This window comes from Physeter macrocephalus, chromosome 2 (assembly GCF_002837175.3).
Source record: "Physeter macrocephalus isolate SW-GA chromosome 2, ASM283717v5, whole genome shotgun sequence".
Taxonomy (NCBI): domain Eukaryota; kingdom Metazoa; phylum Chordata; class Mammalia; order Artiodactyla; family Physeteridae; genus Physeter; species Physeter macrocephalus.
Window position 1 is genome coordinate 65,894,661 of NC_041215.1, and position 20,803 is coordinate 65,915,463.

General features: G+C 34.8%; 1 protein-coding gene across 6 annotated transcripts in view; it reads left to right on the forward strand.

The window, feature by feature from the left end:
- Positions 1 to 8,311: 8,311 nt before the first annotated feature.
- MARCHF7 (membrane associated ring-CH-type finger 7) overlaps positions 8,312 to 20,803 on the forward strand; it is a 33,756-nt gene continuing 21,264 nt past the window's right edge. For all 6 annotated transcript variants that reach the window (XR_003676641.2, XM_024122318.3, XM_055088079.1 and 3 more), the window contains exons 1-2: positions 8,312 to 8,493; positions 19,896 to 20,091. Coding sequence is in view for 5 of the 6 variants with exons in the window: in XM_024122318.3 (XP_023978086.1) it covers positions 8,341 to 8,493; positions 19,896 to 20,091 (349 nt within the window). In the remaining variant the exon portion in view is untranslated. The remainder of the gene's footprint in view (positions 8,494 to 19,895; positions 20,092 to 20,803) is intronic.

Below are 20,803 nucleotides of genomic sequence, written 5' to 3' on the forward strand. Positions count from 1 at the left end.
CAGCTTCTTCATAGTCATTATCTTAGTAGGTTCAGTGTTGTCCCCTCTCCCTGTCCTTTTGTTTAGTATTAATTAATGTGCCTAGCACATACTAAGCATGTAAAAAACTATTTCTTGAATGAATGAACTTGAAAAGATGCCTTATAGTACCTTGTAAGTGGTCTGGTAGAAGTTTTTCAAGGACTGCTTATTTTAATTAATTTTATTTATTTTATTATTTGTATTTTTTGTGCTTTTGACCTACAGCTTATACAACCAGATTACGTAAGTTTTCTGGTAACACGTACATTGTCAAAATTCAATCAATTTATGTAGAGGAGTTGCCAAAAATAGTTTCATGCAGTATAAATTATAGCTCTCGGAGGACCCTGCCTCTTTGCTTTCTCCCAAGAGCTTTGTTTTGAGAGATTGCCTACTAGGTTAGTTTTATTCTGCAAGTAAGAATTGGGTATAAATATAATCAAAGTAAACTACGAGAGGTATGATTAAGAAGCACTGTTATGCCCTGGTCTGGGAAGATCCCACATGCCGCGGAGCAGCTGGGCCAGTGAGCCATGGCCGCTGAGCCTGTGTGTTCGGAGCCTGTGCTCCGCAACGGGAGAGGCCACAACAGCGAGAGGCCCGCGTACCGCAAAAAAAAAAATAGAAGCACTGTTATTAAAGAACCATCTATAGATTTGTATCTTTTTAAAGACATTTTATCTTCCCTTTTAAAATCCTCAACAAATACAGTCCCTTGTTTAGTGTTTGTAGAGCCTTCTTGATAAAATAACAAATTTGCTACTTGTTAAATCTTTTATGGGCTGTTGCATGTCAGTATTTAGCCATTAGTATTCTTTCTACTAACGTATGCCTTCTTTAAATGTCCAATTCATAATTCACCTTTTTAATAAAAATTTTTGTATGGATGTATATATAGAATTTATAAAAAGCTGAAGGAAGTAAAGATTTATGTTAGGTGACTGTATGCTTTATCATTCAAACCAGGCCACTTTTAAGAGACAATGCAAGTACTATTAATAATTGTCCCAGGATAATGAGCACAAATTAGGACTTTTCTGGCCATAAACTGGGACTGGTCTAGGCAAACCAGGAAATATGGTCATCTCTGCTTAAAAGGAAAACAAGCAGTCCTTTGCTTCACCCTTTACCTCATTCCCAGTCCTGCTTTCCATAGGCAGCAATCCTCACCTTTTAGCTGCTTTAGGATTTACCTTCATATTTCTAAATGATGTGTTCATGATTTTTTAGTATTATATATATGCTTTTTTATTCCCCATTGTCCTTACTTCCCCTACCCACCTCAGTCACACAGCATGTTTGTAGCAAGATTGATACAGTAATCTATGTTTACACTATCATAACTATATAAATATTAAAGAGTTCACCCAAACACTGCACCATCTCCTTTCTAGAACAATAGCTCTGTTTTCCCAAGTTACAAAATTAATGTATTAAATTTGCCCTTTGTTCTAAGTATTCAGCATTTTTTCCCCAGTTGTATCATCATCTCTGCCACGAGCCAAAATAGTTTCCGTATGATGCTATTTTTTCCTGAGAATTTGCTTCCATTTTCTGTGATCCTGTTCCAGTCTTGATTAGTTGCTCCCTCTGCTTTCTACATAATTTTGTAACTGTTTCCTGGGTTCTGTGTCTGGTTCTTTCATTCTTTACACTCCCGTTTTCCTAGGACCTGCTCTTCATTTAACTAACTTCCTATGGTTTTGTTTGTTTTTTAATTGTTTTTTTAAAATCTTTCATGTCTGAATACTCTTTTCTCCACCTCACATTTAGTTGCTAGATTGGAGTTCAATGCTAAATTTTTTTCTCAGTACTATAGGCATTGCTTTATTGTCTTGAGAGTTTTTAGTTGTAATTAAGAAGCCATTCTGATTACTTTTCTTTTGTATATGACCTGTTTTTCCATTCTTGTAAATTATAGAATCTTCTCTCTATTTCTGGTGTTCTGAAATTTCAAGATGATAAATGGTACTTAGTGTTGGTCTTTTTTCTTTGATCCTGGCCAGTACTCTTGACCCCTTTCAACGTGGAGATTTGTGTCCTTCAATTCTAGAAAAGTTCTTTCGTTTCTTTGGTAATTTTCTCTACCTTATTTTCTTTTATCTCTCTTTCTGTAACCATACTTACTGTCGAATGATCGATAACTCCCCTGGACAATTCTCCTGTTTTTTGAGTTACATCTTCTACTTCTGGGAGTTGTCCCAGTCTTTCTGTTGGTTTATTTTAGTGTATCACATTTCTTTTTTTTTTTTGTTTTTGTTTTTTGCATTATGCGGGCCTCTCACTGTCGTGGCCTCTGCCGCTGCGGAGCACAGGCTCCGGACTCGCAGGCTCAGCGGCCATGGCTCACGGGCCCAGCCGCTCCACGGCATGCAGGATCTTCCCGGACCGGGGCACGAACCCGCGTTCCCTGCATCGGCAGGCGGACTCCCAACCACTGCGCCACCAGGGAAGCCCCCACATTTCTTTTTTAAGTGTGTAACATTTTGAATTTCCACAAGCTGTTCATTATACTGATTGCTTTCTCAAGCATCCTGTTCTTATTTTATGAATGAATGTCTTTTGCTCCCTTTGAGGATAGTAATTAATTAGCTCCTTTCCCCAGATTTTCTCTTAAGTTCCTTTTTTTGTTATTTACTTTAGTCTTATGGGAGGTTTTTCTTGGATACCTAGTGATCCTTGATGTTTGTCTATTAGAGGGAAGCACTAAAAAAAGCTGATTAGAAACTCTTGGTGACTAGTGGACTTTGCTTTGGGTAGGATGGTCAAATGGCAGGCTAGCTGTGTAATTGGAAGCATTCCAAATGTCAGTATCCAGAAATTTTATTTCGGGTATTTTGTTTGGTTTTCTGACAGCATTGTAAAAACAGCACCAGGAAAGAGTTTTTGGGTCTCAACATTGAATATATATATTTTCTTTTGTTCCTTATACTTAACCTTTGCAGAGATGGTTGTATATTTGCTGGGGGGGAGGGGTGGGGAGGGTTACATAGGAGATCCTTATTCTCCAGATAATAAATATCCTGTTTTCGGAAGAATGGTGCTAGGGGGAGAGTTGGGGGTTTTACTGCTCCAAGTACAGATTTTAATTCAGCAACTCCATGCATCATCCCTTTTTTATGATACCTTGCATCTCCAGGTCTTAATTCTTTCTAGGATGCTAAGGCCAACTGCTTTGCTTCCAGTTCCTACCTCTTTCTAAAAAGTACCTAGGGTGTATTTTTTATCCTCTCTGCTGAATTACTCTACCTCTTCTCTGACTTTTTTGGATTTTCCAAATATAACATTGAAATCTCTTGCCTTTTATGGTCCCTTTTCCTATTCTTTTCATAGTTAAAGCTTTTGGATTCATCCACTGTCATTTTATAGGGGTTTTGGAAAGCGGGACCAAAATAGATGCATAAGGATAACCTTGTCATGTTTAACTGGGACTTCAAACAGACCTTTTCTGATAAGCTATCTTTGATTTAATCATGTCCCAGAGTGTAGCTTTTACTCTGGTTTCTCATTAGCTAGATACTCTTAGTCGAATAATTTTAATTGATACTAGGCTTGTGTTATATCTTTTTCATGTTTGTTGTGTATCCTACTGCAGTATAGGCCATATGTTTTGTTGATGTTTTTGCATCTTCATCCTCTTTTCTGTCATTGCTTGATACCCTGTTTTTGAGGCAGATATTGAAAAAGGAAATTCTTTTGTAGTAACTTTTAAGGTAGAATGATGCTAAAACTTAGTTGATAAGTTAATGAGTTGAAAGTGAATTAGATGTTTTTAACTTAAATGTTTAGATTTGAAGGTTTTAATACAGCAAATATACCTATCTAGGCTGTATATCAAGCAAGTGAAGTACATTACTTTGTTCTTGCCTTAATTTCAATCCACTACCAGAAAAATAAGGGAATAAGTTTTGACCTTGAAAGTGGGTAACTGGGAGAAGTTGAAGAGATTATTGTGATTTCTTTTCTTTTTACTGTTACTTTCTTTTGCCCTTCTCTTTTTACTCTCAAGACTGGTGGTATCTCAGTTGTTTAGAGGCCGCATTGTAAGTCCTTTCCTCAGAAAACTTTAAAAGTTTTTCTTTAATTTATAAAATTAATGATTTTATAGCAGCCTTACTTGTAATAGCCTAAAACTGGAAACAGTCCAGTGTCTATCCACAGTAGAATAGGCAAATAAATTTGTGTGTATTGATACAGTGGAATATTATATAAACTAATTAAAGTGAACTTAACTACAACTGCATGCAACAGCAGAATTAGTCTCACAAATATAATGTTGAGCAAATGAAGCCAGACATAAAAGAGTACATGTTGTATGAATCCATTTATAGAGAGAGTTAAAAAATAAGGCATAGCTAGTGGTGACTCTTGGCATGTGTTGAGCAATGTTTAGTGAAGAAAACTTAGAAATTATTCTCACTTTTGAGAAGGGGAGAAAGGAAAACAAATTACAGCATGGTAGTATGATGTCTTAAAAAAAGTATGTACAAAGTGGAAGTAACACTTGATCTTGTTTTAAGACTATGCCCAGGAATTGAATGGGGAATGTATAGACTTTGCAGGCACATACAAAGTCCTGTGAGAGCATATTGTGTTAGGGAATGTACAGATACTACAGTATAGCTAATGCTATGGTATGAGTATCGAACACTCATAATAGGAATAGCAAGAGTCAAGGGCTAATTTGTGTAGGATTTTATTTACTTATTTACTTTATTTATTTACTTATTTAGGCTGTGCCGGGTCTTAGTTGTGGCACTCGGACTTCTTAGTTGCGGCATGCCGAGTCTTAGTTGCAGCATGCTTGCGGGATCTACTTCCCCGACCAGGGATCAGACGCGGGCCCCCTGCATTGGGAGCGCGGAGTCTTACCAACTGGACCACTAGGGAAGTCCCTAGGATTTTATATAGAAAGGAAATTGAATAAGGAAAAGAGCTCAGGCTTTAGAAACAACAAACCTCAGTTTCTCATCACCACTTTTATCATGTTTGCTTCATTTTATGGGCAATAGGGAACCTTTGATGGACTTCAGACCTCTGCCTGTAGAAGGAGAGTGATGATAATCTCACAGTTTACCATACCATATTTGGTTAATTTGCATGGTTAATTCTTGATTTGAGCTGATCATTAAGGAGAGGATTAAGAATCAAAGGTTTGCATGTTTTCCAAAAGGCAATTAATCAAAATTTGCATTTCACAGGAAACATTAAGAATGGAGTCTAAACCTTCAAGGATTCCAAGAAGAATTTCTGTTCAACCCTCTAGCTCTTTAAGTGCTAGGATGATGTCTGGAAGCAGAGGAAGTAGTTTAAATGATACCTGTCACTCAAGGGACTCTTCGTTTAGACTGGATTCTGATTTTTGTTTTTTGCATTATGCGGGCCTCTCACTGTCGTGGCCTCTGCCGCTGTGGAGCACAGGCTCCGGACTCGCAGGCTCAGCGGCCATGGCTCACGGGCCCAGCCGCTCCACGGCATGCAGGATCTTCCCGGACCGGGGCACGAACCCGCGTTCCCTGCATCGGCAGGCGGACTCCCAACCACTGCGCCACCAGGGAAGCCCCCACATTTCTTTTTTAAGTGTGTAACATTTTGAATTTCCACAAGCTGTTCATTATACTGATTGCTTTCTCAAGCATCCTGTTCTTATTTTATGAATGAATGTCTTTTGCTCCCGTTGAGGATAGTAATTAATTAGCTCCTTTCCCCAGATTTTCTCTTAAGTTCCTTTTTTTGTTATTTACTTTAGTCTTATGGGAGGTTTTTCTTGGATACCTAGTGATCCTTGATGTTTGTCTATTAGAGGGAAGCACTAAAAAAAGCTGATTAGAAACTCTTGGTGACTAGTGGACTTTGCTTTGGGTAGGATGGTCAAATGGCAGGCTAGCTGTGTAATTGGAAGCATTCCAAATGTCAGTATCCAGAAATTTTATTTCGGGTATTTTGTTTGGTTTTCTGACAGCATTGTAAAAACAGCACCAGGAAAGAGTTTTTGGGTCTCAACATTGAATATATATATTTTCTTTTGTTCCTTATACTTAACCTTTGCAGAGATGGTTGTATATTTGCTGGGGGGGAGGGGTGGGGAGGGTTACATAGGAGATCCTTATTCTCCAGATAATAAATATCCTGTTTTCGGAAGAATGGTGCTAGGGGGAGAGTTGGGGGTTTTACTGCTCCAAGTACAGATTTTAATTCAGCAACTCCATGCATCATCCCTTTTTTATGATACCTTGCATCTCCAGGTCTTAATTCTTTCTAGGATGCTAAGGCCAACTGCTTTGCTTCCAGTTCCTACCTCTTTCTAAAAAGTACCTAGGGTGTATTTTTTATCCTCTCTGCTGAATTACTCTATCTCTTCTCTGACTTTTTTGGATTTTCCAAATATAACATTGAAATCTCTTGCCTTTTATGGTCCCTTTTCCTATTCTTTTCATAGTTAAAGCTTTTGGATTCATCCACTGTCATTTTATAGGGGTTTTGGAAAGCGGGACCAAAATAGATGCATAAGGATAACCTTGTCATGTTTAACTGGGACTTCAAACAGACCTTTTCTGATAAGCTATCTTTGATTTAATCATGTCCCAGAGTGTAGCTTTTACTCTGGTTTCTCATTAGCTAGATACTCTTAGTCGAATAATTTTAATTGATACTAGGCTTGTGTTATATCTTTTTCATGTTTGTTGTGTATCCTACTGCAGTATAGGCCATATGTTTTGTTGATGTTTTTGCATCTTCATCCTCTTTTCTGTCATTGCTTGATACCCTGTTTTTGAGGCAGATATTGAAAAAGGAAATTCTTTTGTAGTAACTTTTAAGGTAGAATGATGCTAAAACTTAGTTGATAAGTTAATGAGTTGAAAGTGAATTAGATGTTTTTAACTTAAATGTTTAGATTTGAAGGTTTTAATACAGCAAATATACCTATCTAGGCTGTATATCAAGCAAGTGAAGTACATTACTTTGTTCTTGCCTTAATTTCAATCCACTACCAGAAAAATAAGGGAATAAGTTTTGACCTTGAAAGTGGGTAACTGGGAGAAGTTGAAGAGATTATTGTGATTTCTTTTCTTTTTACTGTTACTTTCTTTTGCCCTTCTCTTTTTACTCTCAAGACTGGTGGTATCTCAGTTGTTTAGAGGCCGCATTGTAAGTCCTTTCCTCAGAAAACTTTAAAAGTTTTTCTTTAATTTATAAAATTAATGATTTTATAGCAGCCTTACTTGTAATAGCCTAAAACTGGAAACAGTCCAGTGTCTATCCACAGTAGAATAGGCAAATAAATTTGTGTGTATTGATACAGTGGAATATTATATAAACTAATTAAAGTGAACTTAACTACAACTGCATGCAACAGCAGAATTAGTCTCACAAATATAATGTTGAGCAAATGAAGCCAGACATAAAAGAGTACATGTTGTATGAATCCATTTATAGAGAGAGTTAAAAAATAAGGCATAGCTAGTGGTGACTCTTGGCATGTGTTGAGCAATGTTTAGTGAAGAAAACTTAGAAATTATTCTCACTTTTGAGAAGGGGAGAAAGGAAAACAAATTACAGCATGGTAGTATGATGTCTTAAAAAAAGTATGTACAAAGTGGAAGTAACACTTGATCTTGTTTTAAGACTATGCCCAGGAATTGAATGGGGAATGTATAGACTTTGCAGGCACATACAAAGTCCTGTGAGAGCATATTGTGTTAGGGAATGTACAGATACTACAGTATAGCTAATGCTATGGTATGAGTATCGAACACTCATAATAGGAATAGCAAGAGTCAAGGGCTAATTTGTGTAGGATTTTATTTACTTATTTACTTTATTTATTTACTTATTTAGGCTGTGCCGGGTCTTAGTTGTGGCACTCGGACTTCTTAGTTGCGGCATGCCGAGTCTTAGTTGCAGCATGCTTGCGGGATCTACTTCCCCGACCAGGGATCAGACGCGGGCCCCCTGCATTGGGAGCGCGGAGTCTTACCAACTGGACCACTAGGGAAGTCCCTAGGATTTTATATAGAAAGGAAATTGAATAAGGAAAAGAGCTCAGGCTTTAGAAACAACAAACCTCAGTTTCTCATCACCACTTTTATCATGTTTGCTTCATTTTATGGGCAATAGGGAACCTTTGATGGACTTCAGACCTCTGCCTGTAGAAGGAGAGTGATGATAATCTCACAGTTTACCATACCATATTTGGTTAATTTGCATGGTTAATTCTTGATTTGAGCTGATCATTAAGGAGAGGATTAAGAATCAAAGGTTTGCATGTTTTCCAAAAGGCAATTAATCAAAATTTGCATTTCACAGGAAACATTAAGAATGGAGTCTAAACCTTCAAGGATTCCAAGAAGAATTTCTGTTCAACCCTCTAGCTCTTTAAGTGCTAGGATGATGTCTGGAAGCAGAGGAAGTAGTTTAAATGATACCTGTCACTCAAGGGACTCTTCGTTTAGACTGGATTCTGAATATCAGGTAACATCTTAATTTGGAATGTGTGTACATACACAGTCTGATTTTCAAAATCCTTGGGGCCATGTGATTTTCTGGATTTTAGAAAAGTAGTAGAGTGTGTTTATAACACCCTCAGCTGGATCTGAGGCATCCTATAATCAAAAGATTAATATATCTGCAGCAAACTGATTTAATGTTCCACACTAGCAAAAACTTAATGTTTTTCAAAGTTTTGAACTTGAGAATTTTGAATAAGGGATTTTGGTCATAAATAAAATGTTCATAGTTTCCAAAGACTTGGAAACCTTTTAACCTAAAAGCATTGAAGTATCAGTTGAATTAACAGGCTATCTTTTACATGAATTATGGGGTTTTATTTTTACAGTTAGTAATGAGTTTGCATTGATTCATAATCTACATAAAGCAATCTAAGTTCCTTTTATGTAGCTAATTTTCCTTAGGACCAATAACACTTTGGTTTTTGAAATAGCTTATTAGTGTTATAACAATGGTTGTAGTATAAAACATTGTAAATCTCAGAGGCATGGTTTGTAGCTTTAACGCAGTTTATCTTGCTCATCTTTCAAATGTTAAGTTTATCGCATTATTGGCTGAACACCTCATTAAATCGCATGAGATTTGCAAAAGTCTGATGTTTCGGTAACTGACTATGAGAATCCTTTAGTGAAAATGTCTGTTTAAGTTTTAAGTAATGTTTATATATTTATATATCATGCAATGTACTATATGACAAAGTCATTTGAAAGTTCTTCTGTGTAGTAATAAGCATTTTATAAAATACTCAGAAACACAAATGAAATAAAATAATTTCTCTAAAATGCACATATCTACTGCCAACCTGCTGACATTATGTGTACTGTTTACTTGGACTTATTTTAAATGTTGTTTGATAATGTATTTTTTTTGCTCTGTTGCTAGGCAAGAGTATGCTTGCCAGAGGTGCAGAATCACATATTTTCCATTCTACAGAAATGTTGTGGGTTAAATGATTGTGACTTGTTAAGAGCACACAATTGGGGTTTTTTTTCCCTATATTAATAAAATTTCATCTACTGATCTTTGTCTAATTTTTCGTATAGCTAATCAGTGAGGAACACAGACTCTGAAACCAGACTGAAAGTCTTGAATATATTTAGAAAACTTATTGACATTCATTTAAAAATAATGTTTTCAGACTTTTTCTTCCAGTTTGTTCTTAATGTCATAGATTATTCTGAAAGTCTAATTTTTCACTGTGGAAGTTAAACAGATGCAAACATGTAAAAAAATTTTAAATGTTTTATTGATTCTTAATAAGATTAATCAGTTTTATAAATTTTGGTGTTTTCCTTAATGTTTTTCAGTTATTTTAAGTGGCTTCCAATCTTTTTTTTTTCTTTCTTTAATGGGTTATAGGAATATTTCCAACCTTGTCAACTATTCGTAGGCTGCTTTTCTCTTTTAGTTTTGATTTAGGAACTGAAATTCCTGTGTTCTTGAGGAAAGTACTTTTCTGTTTCCTCTTCTGTGAAATGGTGATAATGGTAATTTTCTCACACAGTTACTGTTAAAATTAATTGGAAGAAATAATACATGTAAAGCACTTAGAACAACAGTGCCTGGAACCTAGTAAGAGTTCAGATGTTACGGGTTATAATTATGATTGCTACTGCTGTTGTTATGATTTCCTGGCTTTGCATTGGTTTAAATAGATAATTAATATCCTTAGGGGATAGTATAATATGTTATCAGAATACTTAAATTATATATCACACATTTAGTTTTATTTAATATTCTTAAGATTATTCAGCAAGGTGTGTATTTAATGAATGAAAGAGACCTTTGAATATCAAAGGGAGGTCTTTTGGTTAATTGCTGATATTTTCTGACTCAAAACCATCTGGGACACAACATTCTCCCACCCCTTTTTTTAAAAAAATAAATTTATTTGTTTATTTATTGGCTGCGTTGGGTCTTCGTTGCTGTGCGCGGGCTTTCTCTAGTTGCGGCCAGTGGGAGCTACTCTTTGTTGCGGTGTACGGGCTTCTCATTGTGGTGACTTCTCTTTGTTGCGGAGCACAGGCTGTAGGCATGCGGGCTCAGTAGCTCTAGAGCACAGCCTCAGTAGTTGTGGCACACAGGCTTAGTTGCTCCACGGCATATTGGATCTTCCCGGACCAGGGATCGAACCTGTGTCTCCTGCATTAGCAGGTGGATTCTTAACCACTGTGCCATCAGGGAAGTCCCTCCCCTTCTTTATTATACTTAGTGAACCTGAAGCTTCAGAAAAGAGGGTCAGAACAGGGCATAGTAGTTCAATCTCATTTACATTATGGATCAGATGATAAGAAAACACCTTATTTATACAGTGCTTGACATTTTGCAGCACATTTTTAATTTTTAATCTTAGTTAAATAGGACAGATGCTTGTGTCATTTCATAAATAAAGATCTGAAATCTGGAAAGATAAGTGGTTTCTCCCAGTCACAGGATTAGTATACAGTGTGCCTGAGCTGAAGAATCTAAGACTTCTGGATAGCATTGTGTCTTTGGGAAATGTAGGTTCTAAGTTGCAAACAATTGATTTTCTAAATGTCTTTTGGTTCTTGGCCATTTGTAAGCTGGGCTGCCTCTGCTATTAATCTTGCTGATATTTCTGTTACTCTATTAATTTTTGTTACAATTTGAATCGTAGAAAACTGTGATCACCTTAATCTCTTTGGTAATAGCAAGTAGAATTTTAGATATTTTTGGAAAGAAAATTTAATTTATGTAATTCATATTGTTAAAAGTGAAAATTTGGGAGTATTCTGTGAATATGTAATTATTTTTGTTACTTTTATATATTTTTCTGTAACTTAATTTAAGCAACCCCTAATCCCACTTCTTGCTTTGTGGAGAGATTGATTACTTTTAATATGAAATAATAAAATAGGCTTTTTATGGAGGTTCTAGGTGTTTTTTTACAGTTTTTTACATCTTTTTCTAGTTTGTATATTAAGTTACAGAACTCAGTACTATTGCATATTTTGCAAAGTATGTAATTTCAAGAATTAAAATAGCCAATGGTCATTAACCTTTTTTTTGCTCATTTTGGTTTGTTTATCTGCTACAAAGGTAGTTTCCAGGGAAATACATACATACATAACACACACAAAATTAGACAAGAAAATGAAAATAGTTTTAAATGCAATCAGGAAAATACAAATAAAATATTGAGAGTGAGTTAAGGTTGGCTATAACATTGATATGCGTTTGTAAGCCCTTGCAGTATTCTAAAGTTAAACTTCGGCCCTTGTGTGGGTGTCAGGGAGATCACAGGGAAACACAACCAGGTCTGTAAGGTGTTTTGTTCATAAGGAAAAGGAAGCAATGCTTGGCAGTTTAGTCTGAAAGCGGGGACAGTGAATGATATAGAAGACAGTGTCTTCAGGGCAGTATTCATACTATAAGTATATACCTAGTTTAGTGAAACTATTTCTTGGTAGACAGTATATGCAAAGGACATGATGTCAAAGTACAGGTCAGTGAAAACAGTTCTGTAAAGGGACAACAGAGTGATCTAAATATTAACATTCTTGTAGTCTATCTTGATCCAGATATTCCTAGGATATTTTGAGGGATAAATGGACTCCTAGTCATTCCATTTTGTGTAAATATAAGGTTTCTTACCTAGATTTCTCATAAAGTTGGGCATCATGAATCCATACATTCTTAAGGTCAGCTGTCTTTTTTGTGATGATTGAGAAGACTGCTCATTCTGAATAGAAACTAGAATGTAAGACTTATGCGTTAGCCTGGATATGGATACTCTCCAGCACGTGAATATTTAAAATAAAGAAGAGGTCAAAGTTTTAAGTTGTTGCTTATGGTCTGGAAAATTTTCGAAGCAGGAACTGTCAGTCATCACAGTCAAGGCATTGATTCATGGAAATGAGGAGCCAAGGAAGAGCATTTTATTCTGGACTTGCTTCCATTACTGTGCATTATATGATTTCTCTTGATTAAGCGTTGTCCAGTGGATAACATTGGTTGCATTTGCAGCAATTGTTAAGATTATTTTTTTAAAATAATAGCTTTATTGAGATATAAATCAGATACCATATGACTTGCCCATTTAAAGTGTACAATTCAATGATTTTTAGTATATTCACAGAATTGTGCAAACCATTGCCATAGTCAACTTTAAAATCTTTCATTACCTCAAGAGAATATCGCAGATCTTTTAGCTGTCACTACACTGTCTCCCTCCTCTCCCCCTCAGCACTAAGCAACCACTAATCTACTTTCTGTCTCTGTAGATTTCCTTATTTGGGACTTTCATATACATGAGTAAAAACATTCTGTGTGGTCTTTTATTACTAGCTTGTCTTACATAGCATGTTTGTTTAAAGTTCATCTGCATGATGATAGCAGTATCAGCATTTCATTTCTTTTTATGGATGAATAATATTCCATTGTATGGATGTACTATATTTTGTTAATTCATTCAACCACTGATGGACATTTGGGAAGTTTTCACCTTTTGGCTATTATGAATAATGCTGCTGTAAGCATTCATGTGCAAGTCTGTCTGTGGACTAATGTTTTCAGTTATCTTGGGTATATACCTAAGAGTAGATTTGCTGAATCATACATACAATAACTCTATGTTCAGTTATTTGAGGAACTGCTACACTGTTTTCCAAACTGGCTGGGCCATTTTATATTCCCACAGAAGTTATACATGAAAGTACTTTCCTGTACTTATCTTACATTTTGATTCTGGCCATCCTGTCATGGGTATGAAGTGTAGCATCTTGTAGTTTTGATTTGAATTTCCTTGGTGACTCATGATGTTGAGCATTTTTTCATGTGCTGATTAGCTATTTTTATATTTTTGGAGAAATGTCTATTCAGATCTTTTGCTCATTTTAAAATAAGGTTATTTGTCATTTTATTATTGAATTGTAAGAGTTTTTAGTTTCAAATTCAAATTCTACTTTTTTATTGCTGATATATAGTAAAACAATTGACTTTTGTATATTAACCTTGTATCCTGAAACTTACTATAATTATTAGTTAGTTCCAGGAGTTTTTCTTTCAGATTTTCTGTATAATCAAGTCATCTGCAAGTAAGGTCTTTCTTCCCAATCTGTATACCTTTTACTTTATTTTCTTGCTTTATAGCATTAGCTAGAACTTCCAGTACAGTGTTGAAAAAAGAGTGGTGAAGTGAAAATAACAAAGATCAGAACATAAATAAATGAAATAGAGACTAAAAAGACAAAAAGATAAGTGAAATAAGAGGTGGCTTTTTGAAAAGATAAACAAAATAGACATATCTTTAGCTAGACTCACCAAGAAAAAAAAGGCTCAAATAAAATCAAAAATGAAAGAGGAGATGTTACAAATGATACCACAAAAATAAAAAGCATAAGGGACTACTATGAACAGTTATACACCAAAAGATTGGACAACCTCTAAGAAATGGATAAATTCCTAGAAACACAAAACCTACGAGGATCGAGTCATGAAGAATTAGAAAATCTGAGCAGACCAGTAATGAGTAAGGATATTTAATCAGTAATCAAAAGCCTCCCAACAGAAAAAAGTCTGGGATCAGAACACTTATTAATTCTACCAAACATTTAAAGAAGAATTAATACCAATCTTTCTCAAACTCTTCCAAAAAATAGAAGAGAGGTAACACTCCTAAACTCATTTTATGAGGCCAGCATTACCCTGATATCAACACTAGTCAAGGACACTACAAGAGAAGAAAATTAAAGGCTAGTATCCATGATGAACATAAATGCAAAACTCCTCTACAGAATATTAGCAAACTTAATTCAGCAATAATTTAAAAGGATTGTATACCATGGTCAAGGGAGATTTTATCCCTGGCTTGCAAGAACGATGGTTCAACATCTGCGTATTAATTAATGTGGTACACCACATTAACTAAATGAAGGCTAAAAATAATATCATCTCAATAGATGCAGAAAAAGCATTGGACAAAATTCAGCATTCATTTATGATAAAAACTCAACAAAATGAGTGTCAAGGGAACATACCTCATTGTAATAAAGGCCATATATGACAAGCCTAGAGCTAATATCATACTAACTGGAGAAATGTGGAAAACTTTTCCTCTGAGATCAGGAGCAAGATGAGATAAGGATGCCCACTCTTGCTACTTTTATTCAGTATAGTATTGGAAATCCTAGCCAGAGCAATCAGATAAGAAAATGGAATAAAAGGAATCCAAATTGGAAAGGAGGAAGTAAAACTATCAGTATTTGCAGATGATATGATACTATATATAGAAAATCTAAAGATCCCATCAAAAAACAACTAATAAATGAATTTGGGGAAGCTGCAAGATATAAAATCAATACACAAAAATCTGTTGTGTTGCTATACACTAATACAGAACTATCAGAGAAATTAAGAAAACAATCCAATTTACAGTTGCATCAAAAAGAATAAAATACTTAGGAATACATTTAGCCAAGGAAGTAAAAGACCTCTACACCGAAAGCTATAAGACATTGATGAAAGAAATCGAAGAAGACACAAATAAGTGGAAAGATATTCCATGCTCATGGATTGGAAGAATTAGTATTCTTAAAATATCTGTACTACCCAAAGCAGAGTATAGAATGGGTAAAGGTGCTCAAAAGGTACAAACTTCCAGTTATAAAACAAATCATGGGGATGTAGTGTACAGAATGGTGACTGTGATTAATAATACTGTATTGTGTATTTGAAAGTTGCTAAGAGAGTAGATATTAAAAGTTCTCATCACAAGGAAAAAATTATACTGTGTAGTGGGGAATGTTAAGTAGAATTATTGTGGTGGTCATCATATATGTGTGTCTATATATAATTATGTTGTGCAGTAGAAACTGATATAATGTTATATATCAATATATGTCAGTTTATAAAAAAAGAAAAAAGAAGCAGTGAGAAAGGATGTCCTTGCCTTGTACCTGATCTTGGTGTGAAGGCTTTTGAGTTTCTCTCCATTAAATATAATGTTAACTGTACATTCTTTGCATTCTTTATCAAATTGAGGAAGTTACCCTCTATTTCTAGTTTGCTGAGAGTTTTTAATCATAAAGGGGTATTGAATTTTGTACTTTTTTGGATTCAGTTTGCTAATTTTTTTTTTCTTGCTGTGTCACACAGCTTGCAGGATGTTAGTACCCTGACCAGGGATTAAACCCAGGCCACAGCAGTGAAAGCACCAGGTCCTAACCACTATACTGTCAGGGACTTCCCGATTTGCTCATATTTTGTTCAGGATTTTTGCAGCTGTGTTCATGAGAGATAATGCTCTATAGATTTCTTTCCTTATGTCTTTGTCTGGTTTTGGAATTAAGGTAGTGCTGGCCTCATCATATAATAGAATGAGTTAGGAAGTATTTTCTCTGCTGCTTTCCTCTGAAAGAGATTGTAGAGAATTAGTATAACTTCTTCCTTAAATGTTTGATTGAATTCTCCAGTGAACCCATGTGGGCTTGGTGTTTTCTGTTTTGAAAGCTTACTCTTGATTCAGGTTATGAGTTATAAGTTTTTATATATTCTAGTTACAAGTTCCTAATTAGGCATATGATTTACAAATATTTTCTCATTAAGGTTCTTTTTTGCTGTACTGTTTTAAGGGCATTTGCATTGGGAATATTTTTTAACCTTTTTTAGAAGTAATTATTTTCTGAATGCAAATACTGACTTATAAAATACTAATGGGTAAATAAATAATGATTTCATTGACTGTCCTTCCCTAAAACCTCTTGTTGGAAGGGCAACCTAAATAAGTATCATGAAGATAAAAATAAGTAAGTAAATAAAATGAAAATTGGATGCCTGCTAGTAGTTACAGAATGTTTGTAAACTTCCCTTCCATCCATTAAGTTTTCAAACTGTTTAATATGATTTCTCAGATACACAAAGTAGTATTCAGTTACTTTGGTTGGGCTAGACAGCCCCCTGCACATACCATACAATTTTCCTTTCTAATCACAGATAGCCTTTTGAGTTGAGAGTAACTCATAAAAATTGTTTATTACAGGAGCCAAATCTGTTACTTATTTGGGGTAGAGACTGGAAATTTAGTGAAAATGAGAGAGAACTCCATGGAACTTGAATGGATATTTAATAATTCTGTCCACTTCTTATTTTCATGTGTATGTTCTTAGTCTGGAGGTAATGAATGCAAAAAGATTAATTGGACTTATCAAATTAAAAAACTAGTGAGTCAAGTGATACCATGAAGAGAGTGAAAAGACAGCTTACAGAATGGGAGAAAATATTTGTAAACGATATGCTATCTGACAACGAACTTGTAACCAGACTATGTAAAGAACTCTTACATCCTAACAATAAAAAAAAAACCCAGTTTAAAATGGGTGAAGAACCTGAATAGACATTTGTCCAAAGATGTACAAGTGGCCAATGATCGCATAAATAGATGCTCAACATCAGCCATTAGGAAATACAAATGTACTCTATAATGAGACACCACTTCATATCCACTAGAATGGCTAAAATAAAATTAAAAAGTGAGACAATAACAAGAGTTGACAAGGTTGTGGAGAAATTTGGACCCTCATAAATTGCTTGTGGGGTTTTAAACTGGTACAGCCACTTTGGAAAACAGTTTATTAATTATTCTAAAAGTCAGACTTTGAGGTATTATATGACCCATTAGTTACACCCAAGAAAATTAGAAACATGTCTACACAAAACTTGAACACAAATGTTCATAGTAGCATTATTCATAACAGCTAAGAAGTGCAAACAACCCCAAAAGTACTTTTTTAAGCGTCCGGTGTCTGCAAGGCAGTATACTTAAGTATACTTTGGAGACAGACTCTGCCTGATTTTGTTTGGCCACCAGTAGTTTTAATAGCAAAAGAGATAAGATAGTGTATAAATGAACCCCATACTTTATTGTTAAAAGAATTCAGAGGGGAAAAAAGCTAATGCTTCAAACTGAGAATATTTGAACAGTGGACAGAATTGGACTGGTAGGAACCAGGGAAAAGTTTGATTTGGAATTTAAGCCAGCAGAAAAATGGGTCAGAACTTTATTTCTCCTCTCCTATACTGAGTATTTTTGTCTCTGGGATGACATATAGGCTACCTTTTAGAGTTGTGAGTCATGGAAATTACCAAACAGGGAGTGTGTCTTTATCTCACTAGTGGCCAGTGCCAGAAAACTGTGGAGTGGCTTTATAGACTTTTTGTTCATTTCTCACGTTGTCTCTAAATTTGATGAATTTTTATCTTTTATAATGGCTCTCTATTCCCATTACTTTCATCTCAAGGAACAAAAGTAATGGGAATTACTAGCATTTCTTGCTAGTCCAGTGGATTGGATTTGCCCAATCCATTCCTGATTTGCCCACTTTTTGTCCATCCCACTCTTTTAACCTTCCACAGTACTCTAAAGATCTTTCTAAGTAGTTGATCTGATGGTATTACCTCCTTCAGTAGCTCCTAAAGTCTTATTTGTGGAGGTGCTATTCAATAACAATTTGTCCAGTCCATGCAAAATGAGAAAAATAAAGACAAGTTAGGAATTTTGTACAAGTAAAATTTATTCACCTTACAAGTCTGTTTTATTCTGTTATGTTCTTGTTTTAGGAGCATATAAAATGCCCTTTTTAAAAGATTGGGGATGGGGTTAGGTGGTATTCGCTATTTTCATTTTCCTTACCTGTCAAAAGTGGCAGTTCTTTCTAAATTTTAAATCAAACCATTTTTTTAAAAAAATTTTGGTCTTTGATATTCAAAGGTCTTAAAACCACTGGCCTGCAGGATTAAGTCCCTTATACCTTGACAGTGGCACATAAAATGATTTCATTTTGAAATATCTCATGAATTTCATCTCATGTGCTATTCCAGTTCATTGATTGGGGGCTCTGTGGACAACTTGGTGTGAAAGGCTTGTGAGACCAAGTTTGTGCTAAGCTTAGGAGTTCTACGTTTAATTAGCAAAATATTGAATGGGCAAGGGATGGATGAAATCCTGATATGCCCATTCCTACTTTTTCAGCTTTGCATCTTCTGCTTTTCCATGTATGTGCACAGTTTATTCTGTAGAGTTACCATGGACTAATACAGTTCCCTGAATGCATGCAGTATGCTTCTCATAATTAAAAGATAATCGGAGATCAAGTAAGTAGTGATGCCTTAGAAGAATTCCCATGGCAGAATAGTTAAGACATCTTTTTATCTTTTTGTGTTGTCTGTCTATAATCTCCTTCCTCATTTGCCTCCTCAGTGAACTCCAGTTATCACCTATGAATTCTCCCCTGCTTTCCTCAGACATAGTTTTTTCTTTTCTGTAAAACTTTCAACATATCTCCTATTACAGTACTTATTTATATTATACCTATTTATTTGTTTATCTGTACTCTAAAACTCTTTGATGGAACACATTATTTGGGCTCTTATGTTTATAATACTAGGTTAATATAGACTGAATTTATGGCCCATGATAACATTCCCATTTTTAACTTTTCTTTTGTCAAGAAATATAACACTTTAAAGAACGTTGTTTCATTTTAATATTCTTCAATAAAATGAACTACTTACCATCTACTTACATGTAAAATGGTTTATAAATGTCTTTTTTCCTTTATTTCCTAGAATAAAAGTTATTTCCTAGAAATAACTTTTATGTTAGTGGTAAGTGTCTTCAAGCATTTCAGAGATTATGTGCCAAATTCGTCCTTCTTGGTCTCTGTGTGTGTGTGTGTGTGTATGTGTATTTGTACATTGTAACATCTGTTATTTCATGTTGTTGTACATATAATTATATGTTTAAAGAGAAAACCTTGAGCTTAGAGTTTTACAGTATGTAGTTTTAGCTGTTTCTTCCTTCACTGATGAAGAAATTCCATATATTAGGGTTTTTTTTTTTAGTACCATTTGTAGTGTTTTACTGTATTCCTGAGAATGGACATAAGATCCAGATACATTTTATATTAGTTGAAAATCTTATTTTTATAGTGGAGTATTCACACTTTATATATTAATGCCTTTGTTGGTGTTCTGTCTATCTCTAAGAAGAGGAAACAAGGTTCCTCAAAAGGTTAATATTAAACCAGGAGAACAAAATGATTACATATAAAGTTTTTACTCTTCAGTGTTTCCTAGACTAGTGTTTATATTCAGTTACATAGAAGACATAATCTAAATCAGACTGGTTACCTAGCAAAGTACAATTACAGTATAAAGTAAAGGGACAAGTGGTAGAAGGGAACAAAGACTATGAAAAACCTACATGGTAGAAAAATTTGTGTCTGTGAGGAATGAATGGTCCTTGGGAATTTATTAGAGCACTGTAGATTAAATGTAATATTTAAATTTAATATTTAAAAATTGCAAGTGTTTTATTGTTCCTTTAAAAAAATTTTTTTAACTTACAGTCTACATCAGCATCAGCATCTGCATTACCATTTCAGTCTACATGGTATAGTGAGTCTGAGATAACTCAGGGAGCACGCTCAAGATCGCAAAACCAGCAACGGGATCATGATTCAAAAAGACCTAAACTTTCCTGTACAAACTGTACCTCTACCTCAGCTGGGAGAAGTGTTGGACATGGTTTAAATGCAGTATCAGGTAATAATTAAATTTGTATAAATATAAATCACTGTATATGTATTTTGGACAAAAGCCCCTTTCCCAAGATGTAGTGTACTACTAATAAGCAAGTAGATTGCACATAAGACTGGGTCAGAAATAGAGCGGAGTTTCCAAAATCTTACCTTAAGTTAGTGCTAGAACTGAAATTAACTCTTCATCTTGGATTTTTGTTCTAAATTTGGTACAGATATCTTACACAAACAGGATATTAGCAGATTTTAATTAATTAGAATAGCTGATACGTATGGTAATAAAATTTGAAAAGTGACATGTATTCTGCTGGTTATTATAGGAGGTAAATTTTTAAATTGTTACTAAGAAAGCCAAATTTACTGATACATGTTAAAAATGTTTCCTTAGCCTATTTTTTGTAAATAATAAACATTGTGCTATATAACACATGTTTTCAGAAAGTGTAGAAATTCTTTAGTTAAACAAAAAATAGTTGGTGGTATTCTAGTGGGAGTTCTGTACAAGGAATTAGAAAGCTATGGTTCTAGTCCTCTAACTATGTGACATTGGACAAGTCACTTTACCACTCTGGTATGAAAGACTTATGCATAAAGCTCCATGCTTAGTATCTTATACTCACAGATACTAAGATACAGGCACACATTTGTTGCACAAATTGAAAAGATCTTTTGTTGAGAGGTACTTCCTCACTTATACTTCTCTTCAAATGAAACAA